This window comes from Protopterus annectens, chromosome 1.part0 (genome assembly GCF_019279795.1).
Source record: "Protopterus annectens isolate FY-2018-M chromosome 1.part0, PAN1.0, whole genome shotgun sequence".
Taxonomy (NCBI): domain Eukaryota; kingdom Metazoa; phylum Chordata; order Ceratodontiformes; family Protopteridae; genus Protopterus; species Protopterus annectens.
In genome coordinates, this window is record NC_056725.1 from 679,639,915 (window position 1) to 679,659,006 (window position 19,092).

Below are 19,092 nucleotides of genomic sequence, written 5' to 3' on the forward strand. Positions count from 1 at the left end.
CCAGTGAAGGAGAGTCACTGGATTTTCCGAAAGCGTTAACAAAATAAAAAAGTGTGTGTTTTAGCCTGTACAGCTAGTCCTGGTTCCTGCTTATTTAGATTATTACTATACCATCTTTCATAGTTTTAGAAACAGAATTTGCAACAACCTTACAACACTTGTGTCTGCCTTCTTGAAAAAGAAAACTCCCTCTATAACTAAGCATGAAATTTTCCTGGAGAGTTCCTGTCAAATATGTTATTGAGCATAAACACCACGTTTGGTATTCACTGAAAATAAACCATGCCTTGACTTACTAAACTAGTCATAAAAGTTTATTAAATAAATAGGTTTTACTTGTCACGGGTATATGGGTGTAGTAAGATAGAATAACTGCTTGTCTCCTGGACTCCATGGAGGAATGGCTTACCATTGTCAAAGAAACCCTTTCCAAGTGGATTGCCTGCTGCACTGTCTTGCCAACAAGCTGTTATTTATTTAGTGGCACGTGCTGTAAAGACCAATACGAAAGAGACACACCTACTTCTTGTGCTTTACAGCAAGAATGTCTGCCCTGCTGATGCTGCTTCTGTTGCTACTTGGTCCTCTAGTCTTTGTTTTAGAGGTCTTTGTAGGTCAGGCTAATATGTATTTGTATATTATTTGTTAACAGTGTAGGGATCATATGTTGCCGCCTCACAGCAAGGGGTTCTCCGGTTCGATCCTCGGCTGGGGTGCCTTCTGTGCGGAGTGTGCATGTCCTCCCTGTGGTCACGTGGGTTTCCTCCGGGTGCTCCGGTTTCCTCCCACATCCCAAAGACATGCTGTAGGTGGATTGGACACTCTAAATTGGCCCTAGGTGTGTGTGTGCCTTTTGTGGAAGGTTGGGCGCCAGGCTGGCAACTCGACACTGTAAAACTCCACTGCCAGTCATGAGTGGATAGGTGATCCGCTGTAGCGACCCCTAAATGGGAAAAAGCTGAAAGAAGAAGAAGAAGTGTAGGGATCATATCTTCATTATATTATCAATATCTGATCCGCACCAGTTGGGACGAACTGCTGGGCTCAGGGTAGGGTGCACATTTATTTAGTGGGTGCATGACATCATCATGAACACCATCACTACTTACCCCACCATACTGGGAATTGGATGCAGGCTTTTAAGAATAACAAATATATAGATTATTATAATCCATAAAGTAGCAGAAAGTATTGTAAGAACTTAGCCAACATGGAAATGGAGAAAAGAGATTCTGCCAATAGGGTTGACAGAGACAGTAGGCATGAGGGGGCAGGAATTTATTGGAGACAGTTGGCAAAGGAACCCAAGGCATTGGGAGCAAATAACTAGAGAGGGAAAGGTAATTGAATGGAAGAGGCCAAGAATTTATTTGGACTGCAGGTTAGAGATTGCCTTCCCTATCAAAGATTGATATCCGAATGCAGGCAAAGAGAAAGAAATAAGGGGATCCTAAACAAAATACCAGCATTAGTAGAGTTTTTAGTAGAATGTAGAACAGAAGCTGCCATTAGAAAATGAATAATTAGTAAAGCATATAAAATAATGTACGATAACTGTAAGAATCAATCAGAGGAAGTTAGAAAGGATTGGGAAGAGAATGGGTAAGCAATTCACAAAGAAACAATGGGAAAATATATGTATGTCTCCCAAATGTGCAACAAAATCTAGAAGATTTAGGATTCTTGCTTGGAAATGTTTACATAGATATTTTTATACCCCAAGTAGACGCCAAATAATTTTTCTTCAGATAGACAGCAAATGTTGGAAATGTGAGGGGGAAAAATTGGTACTTGGGAACATATTTTCTGGGAGTGTGGTGGGTTGGTGCACTTTAAGGATTCTGTGCGGGATGCAGTGTCGGAGATGCTGGGTGGGCAGATTGGTGTGGCGAGGGAGATGATTTTTCTGAGCTATGATGCAGAATTGGAATTGCCTAGACTGGTAAGGCCTTGCTGTGTCTAATTATGGTGGCTGCCAATAAGGCACTTACTAGAAAATAGAAATCAAAATCTAAACCAACTATATTAGACGTAGTGAATATAGTAACAGAGATAAAACAACTGGAATTAAAATCTTTAGAAAAGGGTAGGAGCAAACTACATAGGAAAAAATGGGAATTGTGGGAAGAGTGCATGCAGGGGAGGAATGAGGTGTAAAAGAAGCCAGGACTTAAATGAACTATGTAATGTTTGTCTGAAAATATTTTTTTAGATTATAAGTGATGTAAAATGCTTGCAAGTAGGATTGTGTCAGTGTGGTTTGTTTTCATTTATATAAATGTATGATTGCTTATGTCGTACGTGATGGTTTAATAAAGCTGTATCTTGTTTGAAAAAAGGGGCAGGAATTGAATAATTTATGTAATGTTGCTTAGGTTATATGATATATAACAATATATGTGATATATGTGAAGTATAATGCTTGTAAATGTTAATTTGTTAATATTGTTTGTACAGAAAAAAACTGACTATAAATTAGATATTGTTCCATATAAGCTGGGGTTTTAGTGTAAAAGCTGGTTATTATTAGTTACAAAAGACTAGCAGCGTCACTAAAAAGTCTGTTAAACAGCATTTACAAATTTTATGACATACACTTTTAAATGTATGTTGGTTATTTTTTATGAAGGAACATTTATTGTTTTGGATTTGGTTTTTATTAGTTTTTATACACATGTTGAGCAGTTAAAATTGTAATTTGGAGGGTGTTACGGCTGCATTTTAGCTACACTGGAATTTTGTTAATTAAGAAGACCATGTGCCGACTGAAATTAGTATTTAAACATTGGAGTTGAAACAGCAAGTGTTTGTCATTCACTTTCAAAAAGCTCTGTAATAACCGAGGGGAAGCGCTTGGTTTTATTTTACAATAAAGTGGGTTCAATTTGCAACCTTGCTGGTTTTCCGGGTCCTGTTGTGCCATGGTTTGCTTGTTTTTTGGTTTGGGTTTATCCTTTGGATTTATTGGCTTTTATTCGTACATGGCAGAAGGAATGGAAACTAGTGACTTTGGAGACACTCCTGTACTTTTAAGAGATGACTCCGACACTGCCCCCGTTACTCAGGGAGAATTCAAACAAATCTTGACCCTCCTTACTAGGTTAACTAATACTATCAACGAACGCAACCTGGCTCCTGCCTCGGAATTGCCTGTTAATCAACTATTACTCTTAGACCGAAGTGCAAGGCGCGTCATACCGTCAGCGTCTAATGTTAGCAACAACGCGCATGTTAAAGGATCTCGCAACTTGGTCGCAACTAACAGCCAGGCAATGCAAAACAGGACTAATGTGATCCACGCTAACGGAGGAGATTATGACTCCAGGAACTTTGATTTTGACGCATGGGCTGGACAACAATTTTGTTTTAAACAAGGTACTGTTAACCATGACTCTAACCAGAATATTGAAAGTAATTTTAATGGCTTTAGGGACAAACTTTATGCTTACAAAAGCAACCAGCTTGAGATAGATTATTTGAAAGAATGTTTGCAAGTACAAAGAGTCCCTAAAGGTTTACGCTTCTTTAAATTTCCGAACAATGTGCAGTCGGGCACTCTGTTTTATGACCAGCTTTGTGAAATTTTTAACAAAGCTGGTTTGGAAATGTTGAACTGTATGGTTGCTGATTACGAAAGGAAAGCGGACATTTTATTAAAAGAATTGAATGTTCTTAACGAAAAAATGGTTAATGATATTAATTTTCTTGGTGTAAAAATGGACTATGACAAAGTATTTGAAGAGGTTGACCAGTACTGTGTTAAAATCTTGAACCGTAAAATTAGGAAATTAGACAGAGATCTTGCTGAATACAGAGATGGGTTAGCTTATCCTCTTCCAAGTACTAAGGGTTGGAGACACAATAATACAGATAATGTATTTGTCAACAGGGGGAGGGAAACAATCAAGACAAGCAAAAACAACTAGGTTCTGAAACCCTGAGAAGTGAAAGAATTGCAGAGAAAGGTAGGAAGCAATCTATACAGGATTTTCAATACCCCCCCGGGAGGGGGGGGCAGAGGTACCAGCACAACAACTGGAACAACCCCCAGAAATAAATGGTTTTTACAACCCAATATCTTTCTCAGAACCACACTTAACAAGGGATAAACAGGTAGTTCATCGAAGAAACAATTTTACTATTTTTAACTTCACTGAATTGGAACCCTCTCAAGTATTTTTTGACTTATTTTCCAAGGGTTTTCATTTTATTCCTTCACGTTCTTTTTATTTAACAAATACACTGATAGATTTGAAGCTTTTTTAACGGCATTTGAATTTAAATTTATTTTTTAAAGGTCAAGTGAACACCAACTAGATCTTAATAAGGAAAAGTACTTTTAATCCCCCGACTCACCCTTCTCTTAAAGTGTTTGAGGAACTGGTTGAAAGGGATATTAGGAAGATGGAACAACGAAGTTCTAAGACCTATCCCACTAACCTTAAGGAAGATGAGTTAGCTTTGATCAACCTGTTGAAACAGGAAGGGTGTAGAATTATGAAACCTGATAAGGGAGGGGGAGCAGTCCTGATGTACTCAGTGGATTATGATTCACACATCCACAATATGTTACAGGACGTAGAGCAATATGAGTTATCAGTAAATGAAATTAATATTGCCTATGCTAAAATTAATTTTCAGTGTATGACCATCTCCTGCAAAATGTGATTAATGAACGTCTTTACAATTATTTGCATGTTGACAAGCCAAAAACAGCTCAGATATTTGGCATTCCTAAAACACATAAAACCTTGGATCCACTTAAGTTTAGACCAATAGTTGCTGGTTCTGGTAGTATCAACGAACCTTTAGCTAAGTTTATAGATTTTAGCTTAAAACAATATGTGTCTACCATTGTGCATATATGCAAAGATTCCTGGGATTTTTTGGGAGGCATTGACCAGAAATTATTTGACCCACAAATCTTTATGGTCACTGTAGATGTAGTCGAACTCTTTCCGAATATTCTCCATTTGACTGGCTTGGAATGGTTTGTCCAAATTCTGATTTCAGAAACAGGTCTTGGTGCCAATACTATTAATCTAATCTTGGAATTTATGGAAACAGTGTTGGAGAACAACTTCATTCATTTTAATGGAGAATTCTATCGTCAGAGAAAAGGGGTAGAAAAGGGGGCCTCTTGTGCTTCTTTATATGCCAGTGTGGTGTTATACTACTGGGAAAAACATTTTGTTTTCTCAAGTGCATGGTTTCCCCAAAATACTACACTATAAAAGATACCTGGACAATATTTGTATGTTTTGGAAGGGTAGTGAAGACAGTTTTTTTTATTTTCTCTATTATATTAACAACACTACTACATTCTTAAAGTTTACACACAACATTGACAGAGATAGATTGAACTACTTGGATGTCACTTTAGTTAAAGATTATGAACAACAATGCTTTCAATCAAGGGTATACAGGAAGAACTCATTTTCCAATTCTTTTTTACATTTTAATAGCGGACATCCTTTATACCAAAAGAAAGGCATTGTTAAAGGACAGATAAATTCGAGCATCACGAATGTCCAGTACTTGGGTGAGTTTTATGGAAGAAGTATAAACTCTTAAAGGTTTCTTTTTGGAAAAAGGATATCCGAAGATCTTGATAGATTCTTTGACGCAGGAAGTTACCCAAAAAAGAAATACCAGCTACCCCCCTCTACTGGGATCTGGTTTTAAAAGTTTGCAGCAAAATAAAGACCTGGACCAATTTTATAATAAAAATAGTTTTATTCACACCTTCTCCATCAACTCTGATAAGATTGAGCAAATTATTTATAAGTATTGGCCTATTCTCAGTTTACAGAATGAACTAAAATCCCTTATACCACCCCGTCCACAAGTTGTTAGGAAGAGAGACACAAACTTGAAAGAAATGTTTGAGAGAAAAAATGTCCCACAATTGAATAGAAAGGGAAGGAAGCTTGGTACACATCAATGTGGGAGCTGTAAACAATGTCACGCTATGTTTAATCAAGACACATTATACATTCCCTCTAGGAAGTTTAGATTCACCTCAACAAAATATTTTAATTGTGGAACGAAGGGTGTAGTATACTTATGTCTGTGTCTCACTTGCCATAGTTTCTATGTAGGCAAAACAGAACGACACCTGAGGAGAAGGGTTTACGAACACCTTAATGACATTTCTAAGGGTAAAGAAAGTAATGCTTTTTACAAGCATTCCCAGGCTTGTAACAACATGCTTATAAAATTTATGGTTTTGGAACAAGTAACACCGGATATTAGGGGTGGCAGTTGGGAAACTAGATTGTAATACAGAGAATTATATTGGCAACTGAAATTAGATTCAGCAAGGTTGCCCGGTTTGAATGAGACCATAAACATCAATAGTGTCTTAAAATTGAGAAAGGCCAGTTTGTAATATTTATTTTTTAATGTAAGATATTTTCTTTAATATAAGACACACTGTCCAATTGGTATTTTTGTTATTCCTGTTTGTACAGAAAAAAACTGACTATAAATTAGATATTGTTCCATATAAGCTGGGGTTTTAGTGTAAAAGATGGTTATTATTAGTTACAAAAGACTAGCAGCATCACTAAAAAGTTTGTTAAACAGCATTTACAAATTTTATGACACACACTTTTAAATGTATGTTGGTTATGTTTTATGAAGGAACATTTATTGTTTTGGATTTGGTTTTTATTAGTTTTTATACACATGTTGAGCAGTTAAAATTGTAATTTGGAGGGTGTTACGGCTGCATTTTAGCTACATTGGAATTTTGTTAATTAAGAAGACCATGTGACGACTGAAATTAGTATTTAAACATTGGAGCTGAAACACCAAGTGTTTGTCATTCACTTTGAAAAAGCTCGGTAATAACCGAGGGAAAGCACTTGGTTTTATCTTGGTTTTATTTTACAATAAAGTGGGTTCAGTTTGCAACCTTGGTGGTTTTCCGGGTCCAGTTGTGCAGTGGTTTGCTTGTTTTTTGGTTCGGGTTTATCCTTTGGATTTATTAATTTGTTAATACAGTTTGATTACTTTTGTATAAATGCAAATTTGCCTGTGTCACAAGTATAATTCAATAAAGGAATGTTTAAAAAAAACACTACTTACCCCACCATGAGCATGAAAGCTTCCAAGAAAGATGTTAGATCATAGTTGGTAGAGAGGACAAACCCACTCATTAGATCCCTTAAGGAGGAATCCTTTGTAGTTCTCCTAATAATGTAACATATCTATTGTTTATCTCTGATGCCTTCCACTGTAATCCTGCATTTAAACTTCTGTACAGTGTATGAGTTGTCTGACATGTAGTCCATGAATGTAAGTGCTGATTTGGTCGTATATTTGATTACTTTTTTTCTCTCTGCATTATATCTCAGTATTTCATTTTTGTTTGCCTTTATATTTTGCTTTTCCAACTTTACACACTCAGATATAATTTCTTCTATTCTTCATATAGGTACTAAAAAAGTATGGGGACATATATGGTAGGGAACGCATTGCAGAGCTCCTTGGCATGGATCTTAGCTCTCTGGACATCAGTGCCCAACATGAGAAGAAACCAGAGCCGGACAAATCAATGCTAACATGGTAAGCTCTTTGGAAGTTGCTAAACAGACCAATGCACAGTCAAGTAAGAGCGATTCATTTTCTGCATTCATTTTCTGTATTTTCATGACACCAGGCCAAACTTGGGTGATTTGATACAGGTTATTTACCATTCGATTACTGCTGAAATATAATAAAGTACATCATTTCAGAATGGGAAGTAAGTGTAATGTAAAACTCATGACAGTGTGCGCATTAGAAAAGTATTGGGGTAGGGAGGCAGTCAATCAAGCAAATGCACTTACAGCAAAAGTCAGTCCTGTGAAAAAGTTATGCTGAAACAATTTTCAGTGACAGTGGAGTTTCCTTTTCTCCTCTGTTGTGCAACCTCAGAGTAGGTATAAATAAATACCTCCATGGTTCAGAGAAAGTTGATTTCGCATAATTTTTTTTGCCAGACTGACTTTCACTGTAAGTGTGCTTGATCGATTGACATCGGTGCACAGGGATGGAGCCCTGACTATGATCCAGGAAACCTTGGTTTAGTTAGTGGATCTGGTCACTTAGAAGTCAGGAGGAGAGGCTAGGAAGGAGTGTCAGGTTTGATGACTCATCTATTACGGGTTGTTTTACAAAGGACTGCAGCATGTGAGTTCTAACCCTGCTGTAAATAATGGAGGTGTAAAATGGCAGATTATTTTGTAGCCTGTCTGCATACCAGGCACAGGAAAGTAAAGAGGTCAGAGCAGAATAAATAAAAGAATCTGAACCTTACTCAACTCCATGCCATAGGGGAATGAATATGTAAGAACAGCAAGAAAGGGACTTAGTGGTCTCGAAGAGAGGAGCCAGAACTTCTTAAAAACAAAGATGTGGAGTGTTTCATAAATCTAAAGGTTGAACCTTGTTGGGTTTATTAAGAAAAATATCCTGCACCAAAAATACAAGAGCATTCAATGTTTACATATATTCACTTGCACAAGCTCTCTCTCACAGTCACAAGCACGCGTACACACACACACACACACACACACACACACACACACACACACACACACACACACGCACTCTTCATCCGTTTTTATTGGTATGTTTTTTCCTTAATTCTTTGTAATTAACAAGTAGGTTTGTATCTTTTTAATGATGCATGTCATTTGCAGCAGATCCCTAGATGATGAGAAAAAAGCTGAGTTACAGCATGCAAACTTAGAATTAAGGCGTCTCATTACATTGGTTGTAGTAATCAGTTAATTAATATGACAATAAAAACAAGTTTTTTGATGCAAAAACATGCAAGACATTCAATAAAGGATTTTAAAGCATAGCTAAGGAGGATATTAAATTAAAGGGCTGGACTCCAAAAGATCTGGTGCACTTTTACAGAGGGCTTCTTCTAGGAAGTGTCCATTTACCATAAAATTTCAGAAGAGGCTGCTTGAAACTGCTGCAATGTGAACCTGTCTGCTAATGTGATTCCCTGAGATGCTGAGTTAATGAATCGCAGTAAGTATGCATGTTGCATTCCCATATTATTCAAATGATTGGCAGAGGGGAATCAGCAAACAGCAGACAGGAAACCTGGGTGAATACAACTTCCAGTGAAGAACACAGGCTAGAAACTTTGAAGAGGTATAGCCAAAGAGGAAATGGTAGGGACATATGGTATTATACACTGCAGTGTATTGGGAGGATAGAAGAGAAGAAAAGCAACTCCATACATAACTAGTGGACAACACCACATGTAGACAATTAATTTACATCCAGCTCTTCTGTGGAAGGAATAAGGACAGGAATCACATGATAATACAAGGAATGAAAAACAGTAGGGTGACAGAAGGGGATATTATGTAACAGGAGAATGCGACTATAACAGAGTAAAGTTGATATTCCAAATGCAGGATTGACTGTGGAGCACTCATTCATAAAACAGCGACCTGTCTTTGAACTACAGAAATACAACAGACCTAGAACACCAACATAAGAAGAACAATCCAGAATCCCTACCACAAGAAAAAAACAAAAAAATGTGGCTTAGAGTGAGCGAGTGAGTGAATAAGTCAGTGTCCTGCATGGCTTCCTATACTCATGGCACACTGTTGCCATTGTGGGTACAAGGTCAGCAAGATATTAATTAGTACACACCCACACGGACACATGCACGCACACACACACACACACACACACACACACACACACACACACACACACACACACACACACACACACACACAGCTCACCTAATATTTCAGGCAGACCCTATCAGTTGGTACTTGCTCTGGAACTGAAAACAGTGTATCCATCACGTATTACAGAATCAGGTATCATCTTGGTAATGCAAATGAAGACCTGCCAGATGTCTCTTTTGTATATATGAAATGATGAACTAGAGAAGGCTTCATTTGGAATATGTTCATAGGTAGTTACTAGGCATGTAATGCAGAAGACAAGTAAGGAGCCGATTTTCCCAAAGCACTACCTGGTTCAGTGACTTGCTATAGGTCACACAGCATGCAAATGAAGGCTGAGGTAATCATACCCTGTAACACAGGAAGCAGCTGGCTGACACCTCATAACCTCACTCCTCTGTACTAGCGGACAGACTTATGGTAAAGGTATGGTCAAAAGCTTGGGGAAGCATGTTAGCCTAATCCTAAAAACAGAGATAAGCATTTTAGGTATTGTGCACAACCCAGAGAAGTTGTCAGACATACACATTGGATTATAGTTAGTTCTTGTGAAATGAAAATGAGGTGTAGCACTATAATATACTTTTATGTAATTTCATCCAAAGTCATATATATATCTCTAATTCAGTTAAGCATTTACATGTTTGTGACATGTCTTAAAAGTATTAACACACACACGCACACATCTTAATACATTTGTTTACAAAGGACATATTAATAGAGTAAAATATGTCACTTCGGGTCATAATCTGAAAAGCAAAAATACTAAGAAGAATGGAATGGTGGGAATGTTCATGTACTAAGACAGCTTCAAATCGAAATAAAATAAAGAAAATAAAGGTGAGGACTCATCCCCATCTTGCTGTATAATGCTGGCTGTCGCTGATTACCGAAACCTGGCTTACTGAGAACTTTGGTCGTCATCAGATGGGCAGCTGTTCCACTCTACAGTCAGTAATTCAGTCATGAAAGAGATAGTGTCACTGGAGCACTGTCTGTCTATCTATCTTGGAATAAGGTTGAAGGTTGCCAGCGTCATCAGTGGGATGACCAACTCCTTTGATTCTGTCCTTGGAGCAGGACAGTAAATTTCTCATTTGCTGTGTCTCCTGTCATTAGGTGACCTTTATGCAGTAGTCCAGATGTCTTCATTGACATGGAAACTGGACATCAAAGAGGGCTTGTTGCTAGAGATTTTAAAGCATATGTCGGTGACAACATTAATGAATTTACAATAGAATGTCAACAAATTGTGAAGGGTTTTGGCTTTGTTTAGGATGTTTCTTTTGTTACCCGTAATAGAGGACACATCTAGGAACTGATCATCTTAATTGTGGTTGCATCAGATCTGCAGGTATAGTTGGTTTATTGATATGATCTCTGTCTGGTGGATTCCTTCTTCAGGCTCCCTCTGGTTAGGCCAGCCAATATTGAGCTGTCTCTTTTTAGGGATTTAAGAAATATCTCTAGCAGTGTCCTCATTAATTTACTGTGTCATCTTTATGTACCTTGCTTTGCTGATGATTCATTAATTTTAGCTTCAGCTTTTAATCAACTCTTCAGTGACCTCTGTAGTGCATCTGCTTGCCTCTATTCATAGGCATCCTGTCTTTATGGTTTCATGTGAATGTTGGTATAATCTTGGCCTTTGTGAGATACGCAGGACAGTATGAAATTTGAAGTGTACTTGGAAAAGGTCATGGCTTATTGGAGATAGATTTCATAAGGATGACCATTATTCAGCATATTTTCCTGGCCAGTGAGATTTTTGCTGAGTCAGATCATCTTACTAAGATTTTTCATATTGTCAGCAGTCTTTGCACTCCATCCTCACTATTATTTGTAAGGCTTTTTCATCCTAGCACAGTGAATGAATATAGTTTTGTCTGCCCATCCATTCTAGTCTGAAATGGATCCTGGTCATTCTATGCTTGTTACAACTTGTGTAGAAATCCTCTGTCTTGTGATTTTGCAGAGTGTGTAAATTTCTCTGTGAACTATTCTTCTCCATCTTCAATAGATGAGGCCCTCATAGCTCTATTTAAGAAGGGATGTTAAAATTCATCAGATCTGTAATGTTAACACCTTATCTCTTACCCTCCTAATGTCAGTGATGAACTGATATACCCCCACTTAGCATCGAACGACTCGCAATTTGTCTGTTGCCATTCCAAGCAGAGTTACTGGGTGCTTTGTCAAACTACCTCTTCCCAGAACCTGTCCGTGACCCTTGAGATTCTTCATAGGTGATTCTGGCTCTTCTGTTGTTCACTGTGTGCATCTGACCACTTACAGACCCCAAACAAAGGAGAGAGAATTGTCTGCCATTACTGTGTGGAGGATTTCTAACTGAACCTCTTCTTTTCTCAGAATCATATGACAACGTTTATTTTTTTATTTTGAGGATTACTTGAATTCTCTTCCTGATTAGTTATTGAAAGTAAATCTGGCAAAATCTCAAGTGATGCTAGTGGACAACACAGTGGCTCAATGATTAAGTTCTCTGCCTCACAGGTCCAAAGTTTGAGTCCTGGCCTCTGCTCACTGGCTGTGCAGAATCTGCATGTTGTGCCCATTTCTACATTTGTTCTGAGTGCTCCGGTTTTTCCTTATCTGTCTAAGAATATGTTTGTTTATGTATTTATCTATTTATTTAATTTTTCTTAAGTGGGTAAATAGACTTGTCCAAGGACCATTTTCAGACACGTGACCTAAGACAATGGACAAAGGCATTACATGTAACAAACAGATTGGTTTGATAGGCAATTATACATTTTTTGCATATATTACATGTACCTTAGCCTCCATTGTTTAACTGTGTGACTCTGAGGAAGTCACTTAACCAGATGGTGCTCCTGGCCTGAGTCTGAAAAAAGTCCAGGGAGATCAGTGCTCTATACCAGTTAACAAGTATAAAAAAAAACATAACAGTGAAGGTAAGAATTTAGTGACTGTGGGTATTTATTTATTGTTTGTGGTGAGATGGGCTGATGTAAGATCCTTTTCTGTGCTATCCTGGCCACAAGGCACTGCATAAAAAAAACAAGTAAGAAAGATAGGTCATCCTAGGTATTTAAGCCAACATGCAGTAGGTGGATTGGACACTCTAAATTGGCCCTAGGTGTGAGTGTGTGTGTGTGTGTGTGTGTGTGTGAGTGTGTGTGTGTGTGTGTGTATGTGTATGTGTGTGTGCCTTCTGTGGAAGGTTGGGCGCCGGGCTGGCAACTCAACACCGTAAAACTCCTCTGCCAGTCATGAGCGGACAGATGATCCGCTGTGGTGATCCCTAACCAGGAAAAGCCGAAAGAAGAAGAAGAAGAAGATTTACAACATTGGTGGTATCCAATGAAATCACAATCAATGTCAGCAAAGAAATAATGAGTGACAGCACCACAGGTAAAGTAGCTGTAAGCTTGTAGTTAGAATTATTTAGCCTAAAGCTAAGACTGAAACTGAACATGAAATAGCAAAAAATGTCTCTTTAAGAAACATTCTTAGAGAGATGGATGGTAGCGCAAACACTGCAGATGGAAATGCACCTCATGTATGTTTTCAACACAAACTTCAGCTATGAAGTATAGGGCTCATTCTCAGTGAGGAGCAATTTTCTACATAAAAATAGACAGAAGTAAGTTACAGAAACAACCTATACGTATGCAAGTAAAAAGAATATGATTTGGGAACAAATATTTGCAAAGGTCACCCTGAATGTAATTGGTGGTTAATTCTACAGGGGGCTATTTACTCAGTTTTAACAGTGAAACAGAAATTTTTTCATCAAATATGACAATGGTCCCCATATGTGACAGGTTAACTGTTTACCTGGCAGTCTGGTCAATGTATGCAAGTGTGGGAAGAACTTCAAGCCCAATTAATAACTTGCATTGTCCCTGGCAGCTTGATCATTGTTTGCTTATCTGTTGATAGAGTTAGTTGACTAGGTTGAGGATTCTTTTCAGGCATGTTTGGGGCTGTAGACAGAAAAAAAACAATGCAACTGCACAGACCTCTGCTGAAAATGGTCACATATTGGCCCAGTCAGACTTTTGTGGTCAAATAAATAAATATTATGTAATCACATACACTTGTTTTTTCCTGCAACTGAGTGACATAAAACTATTAACAAAAATTTATCTAGTAATCTCAAGCAGTAATATAAATATGGAGTATTCCTACCTTATCACTACTCAGACATCTGTACAACGACAGACTACCTATGTTGGCAGCACTTAAATTGTAGAGGGTATGGTAATTGTTGCGCTTTTGGGTGGCACAGTGAGTAGCATTATCACCTCAAAGTGAAGGGTTCTGTTTGGCTCTTGGCAGAGGTATCTTCTGTGCAAAGACTGCTTGTTCTCCTTGTATTTGCATAGTTTTTCTCCTGGTAGGTGGACTAATGGCTCTAACTTGTCTTTTGGTGTGTGTGTGTGTGTGTGTGTGTGTGTGTGTGTGTGTGTGTGTGTGTGTGTGTGTGTGTGTGTGTGTGTGTTAGTTAGTTACAGAAGGAAGGCTTGGCAAGCTACCAAGCTACTTCCATTCCCTATTTCCTTTGTATACTCTGTGGATGGCGGCAGCTGTTCATTAGGTCACTATATGAGTCAGATGTGACTCAACAGCACTGGATGGATGCCATACCCTAGAGGAGGTTACAAAAAAAAGAGAGGGAAATTTTTTTGATTTTATTTAATGTCCGTCATTAGACCAGCACCATGTACTTGGATGATCGTTTGACATCCATAAGTAACATCCATAAGATACCTTATAATCATGGAATCCCAAAGTTGCATAAAAATTCCTTTAATTCACCCATGCGACCAATAGTATCTGACAGAGGGTGGGCTACAGAGACACTTTCAATCTATGTTGAGAAACAACTTCGTCCCATACTCGATAAAGTTGAGTATGTTTTAAAGGACACTAAAAATTTCTTACGGAGACTGAATGGATGGACGTCAAATGAATTTAACAATCAGGTATTGTTAGTTACTATGGATGTTACTTCACTTTTTACTTGTATCCCTAATGACATAGGGGTTGATTTTGTCAGGTTTTTTTTAGCACAGCACAGTGTATATAGTACTAGTAAGGTTCATTTGATCTGCTCCCTGCTAGATATTATTTTGGATCATAACCTATTTATGTCTGAAGGTTCTTACTACTTACAACAAATGGGCATAGCTATGGGCACAGTTTGTGCAAATAGCTACGCCAATATTGTCATGACTCAGTGGGAGTCTGAGTTTGTGCTCAATGATAACATTTTTTCTAGATTTATCCTCCATTATAGTCGTTTTGTGGACGTTTTCTTTATTTGGGATAATGACTACTGTTCCCTGTGTGAGTTTGTTGCATATCTTAACAGCAGTATGAATTTTCTGAAGTTCACATTTAGCTCTTCCAATGAAAAGATTTCATTTTTGGATGTGCAGGTTATCTTAGCCCCAGATGGTGTTGAGACAGAGATTCACACTAAACCCTGTAAGACTAATAACATCCTACATGCTAAAAGTATGCATCCTAAATCCATTAAGAAAAATGTGTTAAAAGGGCAATTTTACAGATCAGCTAGGCTGAACACAAAAGACAGCTGCATGTATGAATCTTTTGAAGGAATTTCCAGTAACTTTAGACATAAAGGTTATTCACAAGATGATATATATGAGGCACAAGATGAGGTTGTCTCATTCAGGGACACTCGTTCAAAGCCTTATTTGAATTCAAATATGGACTTGGTCAATAGTAGGATAGTGAATCAGTCAAGCAAGGCTAGAATGTGCCTTACTTTTTCTAATGATTCTTCTGTTGTATGTGATATCATTAGGAAACATTGGAAACTACTACAATCTGATGTTAAATATAAGTAGGTGTTGGGAGAGATACCACATTTTAGTTTTAAGAATCATAAATGTCTTAAAGAGATTGCTTTGTTATAAGACCAACAAAGCTACTGGTAACAGCAACAGAGGAGTTAAGCTAGGGACTCTCCCTTGTCAGAGATGCACCATGTGTGCTCATATTAACAATGATGATATATTTGTGCATCCTGTGACCGGGCATGTGTATGAACTTAGTCACTGCTGACTGTAATACGATGAATATTGTGTATTTAGCATCTTGTGAACTCTGCAAAATGTTTTATGTAGGCAAAACCAACAGGTGTTTAAGGGACCGGATACGTGAGCATTTGTATAGCATTCGGAAGAATGATAGTAACAATGCACTTGCAAAACATGTTGCTTTAATGGGCAGTGATCATTATTTTAAATTTTTAGTTCTGGAGATATGTCAGCCTAGTGTTAGAGGTGGTGATTTAATTAACAAAACAGAATGTCAAGAGATAAAATGGATGTTACTTTTGCAAGCCGCAGGTATCAAGGGGTTAAATGAGTTCATTCCCCTTAAACCCATCTTGAAGTCACGTGATTTGCAGCATTAATTGTTAGTTTTATTTAAATTGTAACTGTTCAGTAAAGTTTTAGATCTGATGAAGTACCATGCTGGGTACGAAAGCGCTAATCTTCTTTTGTTTTTAAAGAGTATTCTTAACAGTGTGTTTTTAATACTTTTGCACTACTGCAGTTTGTTTTTTTCAGTTTAAGTATTTTCCTACCGGATTCTGCCCCATCTGCTTTGTTTCTGTTATATTATATTTCATGTTTAGAGCAAGACCATTTTACCAAAGTACTTGAGGGCAGTGCTGTTTCAGTGAATGCTTGTTTGGCTAAACTGCTTGCAAAGTGAAACATAAAGTTAAAGTTTATATCTGTAATAAACTGTGTCTACTTTGAAATAATATTTGCATGTTTCTTGAATTATTCAGTTGTGTGACCCTGGAGTTAAATAAATAAAGGGTTGGTTGCACTTAAAAATGGACAGGGGTGAACTTTGTTTTATGTGGATGGGGAGTCTGTTCCATAGCAGCAGTGTCCTCTGTGAGATATACCTCTCCCTTTTTAATTTCTCCGACTCTTTTGGGTTTCTAATACCATGACGGGACTGGACCCCATTCCTAAGTCAAAGTACAATGAAATTAGTATTGTTTCAGTCTTTGATGTCAGCCAAAAGTGGCCTTCGTAGCACCCACAGTGTGCCTAGTAATGACTCCTCCTGTAATTCGTATGGAGTTATGTGTATTGGTAGCATATCTAAATATGATTGTAGACTCTTTTTTAAGACCCATTGCTCCTACTACTGTCTTCCACATTGTTCTCATTTCTGCTTGCAGATCCTGATATTTTATAACTTTGTGTCTGTCTGTACACAGGACACTGTAGTCACTGGGTGTGGTGATTTCACTGATTAATGCTACTCTTGTCTTCTTTTCCTGGATGACTATATCCAGTTTTCTAGCATCTGTCTTTTTTTTATTGTTGGTTATGGATGATTCCATGTGATGTAGACTTCATCATCTTCTATGATGCTTTGTGGCTCATGTGACCAGTGCTTTTCAGCCACTTCAGAACCATAATATGTTTGCACAATCCCCAGTGCAACAGTCTTGCCACATTATTGTGCCTTTCAGTACACAGTCCTCGTGCCATTAGTATGTCATAACCAACCAGAAATGAGGTGTGCGACTGTTTCCAGTTCAGTTTTACAAAATCTACATTTGTCTGTTTCTCCCACGTGTTCAATGGACTTTATAAAGCAGCTTCTTCCCCTCCAAATAGCTCTGTTGATGTTGCAGAAGAGGTTTAGATCCCTAGACCAAGTATTTCTGATGCCATTTGATTTGCTGGCATGCAGTAAATCTATCAGTAATAGGTTGGAGGATAAACTTAACAGTGAAGGCCAGTTGACTTGTGTTTATGGGTAAATTTCAGTAAGTGGCTAATAAGTGCACTGCCTGGATGCCAAGAAAAAAAACAAATACAAAGCACCTGGAAGAAAATCAGCTACAAAAAGTGAGGAAAAATCACTGACAGGGAAAATTCAGCAGCTGTTTAGTAAAAAGCAGTGTAACCTTCAGACATAATTCCCAGTAATGGACAGGAAGATACAAAACAACTGCACACAGACCTGGTTAAAATAAAAGAAACACTGATAGAGTATATCAACATAAACAACAAAATTCTGGAAAAAAATGGAAGAAGATTTGAAAAAGATATTCACATGAGGTGATAAAGCAGCAAAAATCAGAAGATGAAATTAAGAAAAGGCTGGCTGAATGTCAGACTGCTCAGGAAGAGATATTTAAAAAAATAAATTAGAGGACAGAGCATTTAGGGAAAACCTGAGATTTTCAGCTATACCAAAGAATACTGCATTAATTTTATGAAAGCACAAATAAGCAACTGAACTGGTATTCTACATCTGGAGTTGTTAGTTTAAAGGGCACATCTTGTGTATGCTCCAAACCTGCCCAATGAGAATGCAGCCCAGACCTTTAATAGTAAATATGCAGTCCTACCAGCAGGAGTTGATTCTGACAAAATCATGGCAGAAGGACAAAATACTAAAAGTGGGAGACAACAGAGTGTTTGTGGAGAATGATTACTTGTTCACCAGGCCGAAAAGGAGTACATTCATTCCACTATTCAGGAAATGTCAAGACTCAGGTGTGAGACTGAAACTACTGTACCCAGCTGTCTTCAAGGTATTCTTCCCTGGAGGGACAAAATAATGTTTTGCTGAAGTACATGCTAAGGAGGAAATACAAAAGTCTGTCCTACAAGAAGTGAGCTGTGAAACAGAAGGAGATTCTGCTTCTTCTTTTTCTGGTAATACAGACCACAGAGAGACTGCACCTGTGAAACTTTTTCCACTGTTACAACAGAAGATGTTGGAGAGAAAGAAGGGAGCACAAGAGTTGACTAGAAGAATTGAGAATATGTTGGAAATGAAGGAGAGACAGGATTTGGGAGGTGGAGATGAACAGTAATAAAACTAGTAACTTAATGTGGGATTACAGTGCAATAATTATATTTGTGAAATATGACAGAACAAGAAAATGTGGAAATATTGGACTCTTTCAGAATTTGGTGGACTTATGGGGGACTCTAAAGTATATGCCCTACTTCACATCATTAATGTTCAGAAAAATCCTTTGAGGAGGGGAAGAAATGGGAGAAAGTTAACTGTAGGTAAAGTAAATATTTATTTCTTAATACTACTATTTTTGTGGTGCATGGTTTTCTTTGCATGCTATAAAATACATTTTCTCAGTTATTTTAAGTGTAATGGAGATTGTAAACAATGTAAACAGGTGCTGCTGTTCACTTTCCCTTTCTTTCTCCCTTATCTCTCTTTCTTCTTCTTCAGTTTTAAGAAATGTATGCACTGAGGTGTAAAAAAACTGATTAAAAGAGCATGACAAAAGAAAAATGAATGTGCTTTTTTCTTTCTTGCATGGGAGAATGACTGGATTAAGGACCTT

The 19,092-nt window shown here is 37.7% G+C and overlaps 1 protein-coding gene across 1 annotated transcript in view; it reads left to right on the forward strand.

Moving 5' to 3' along the window:
• The window catches only part of LOC122794026 (ryanodine receptor 1-like), a 2,146,276-nt gene that overhangs the window by 2,007,292 nt on the left and 119,892 nt on the right, over positions 1–19,092 (forward strand). Inside the window, 1 exon segment of the mRNA XM_044062140.1 lies at positions 7,442–7,572. Coding sequence (XP_043918075.1) covers positions 7,442–7,572 — 131 coding nt within the window.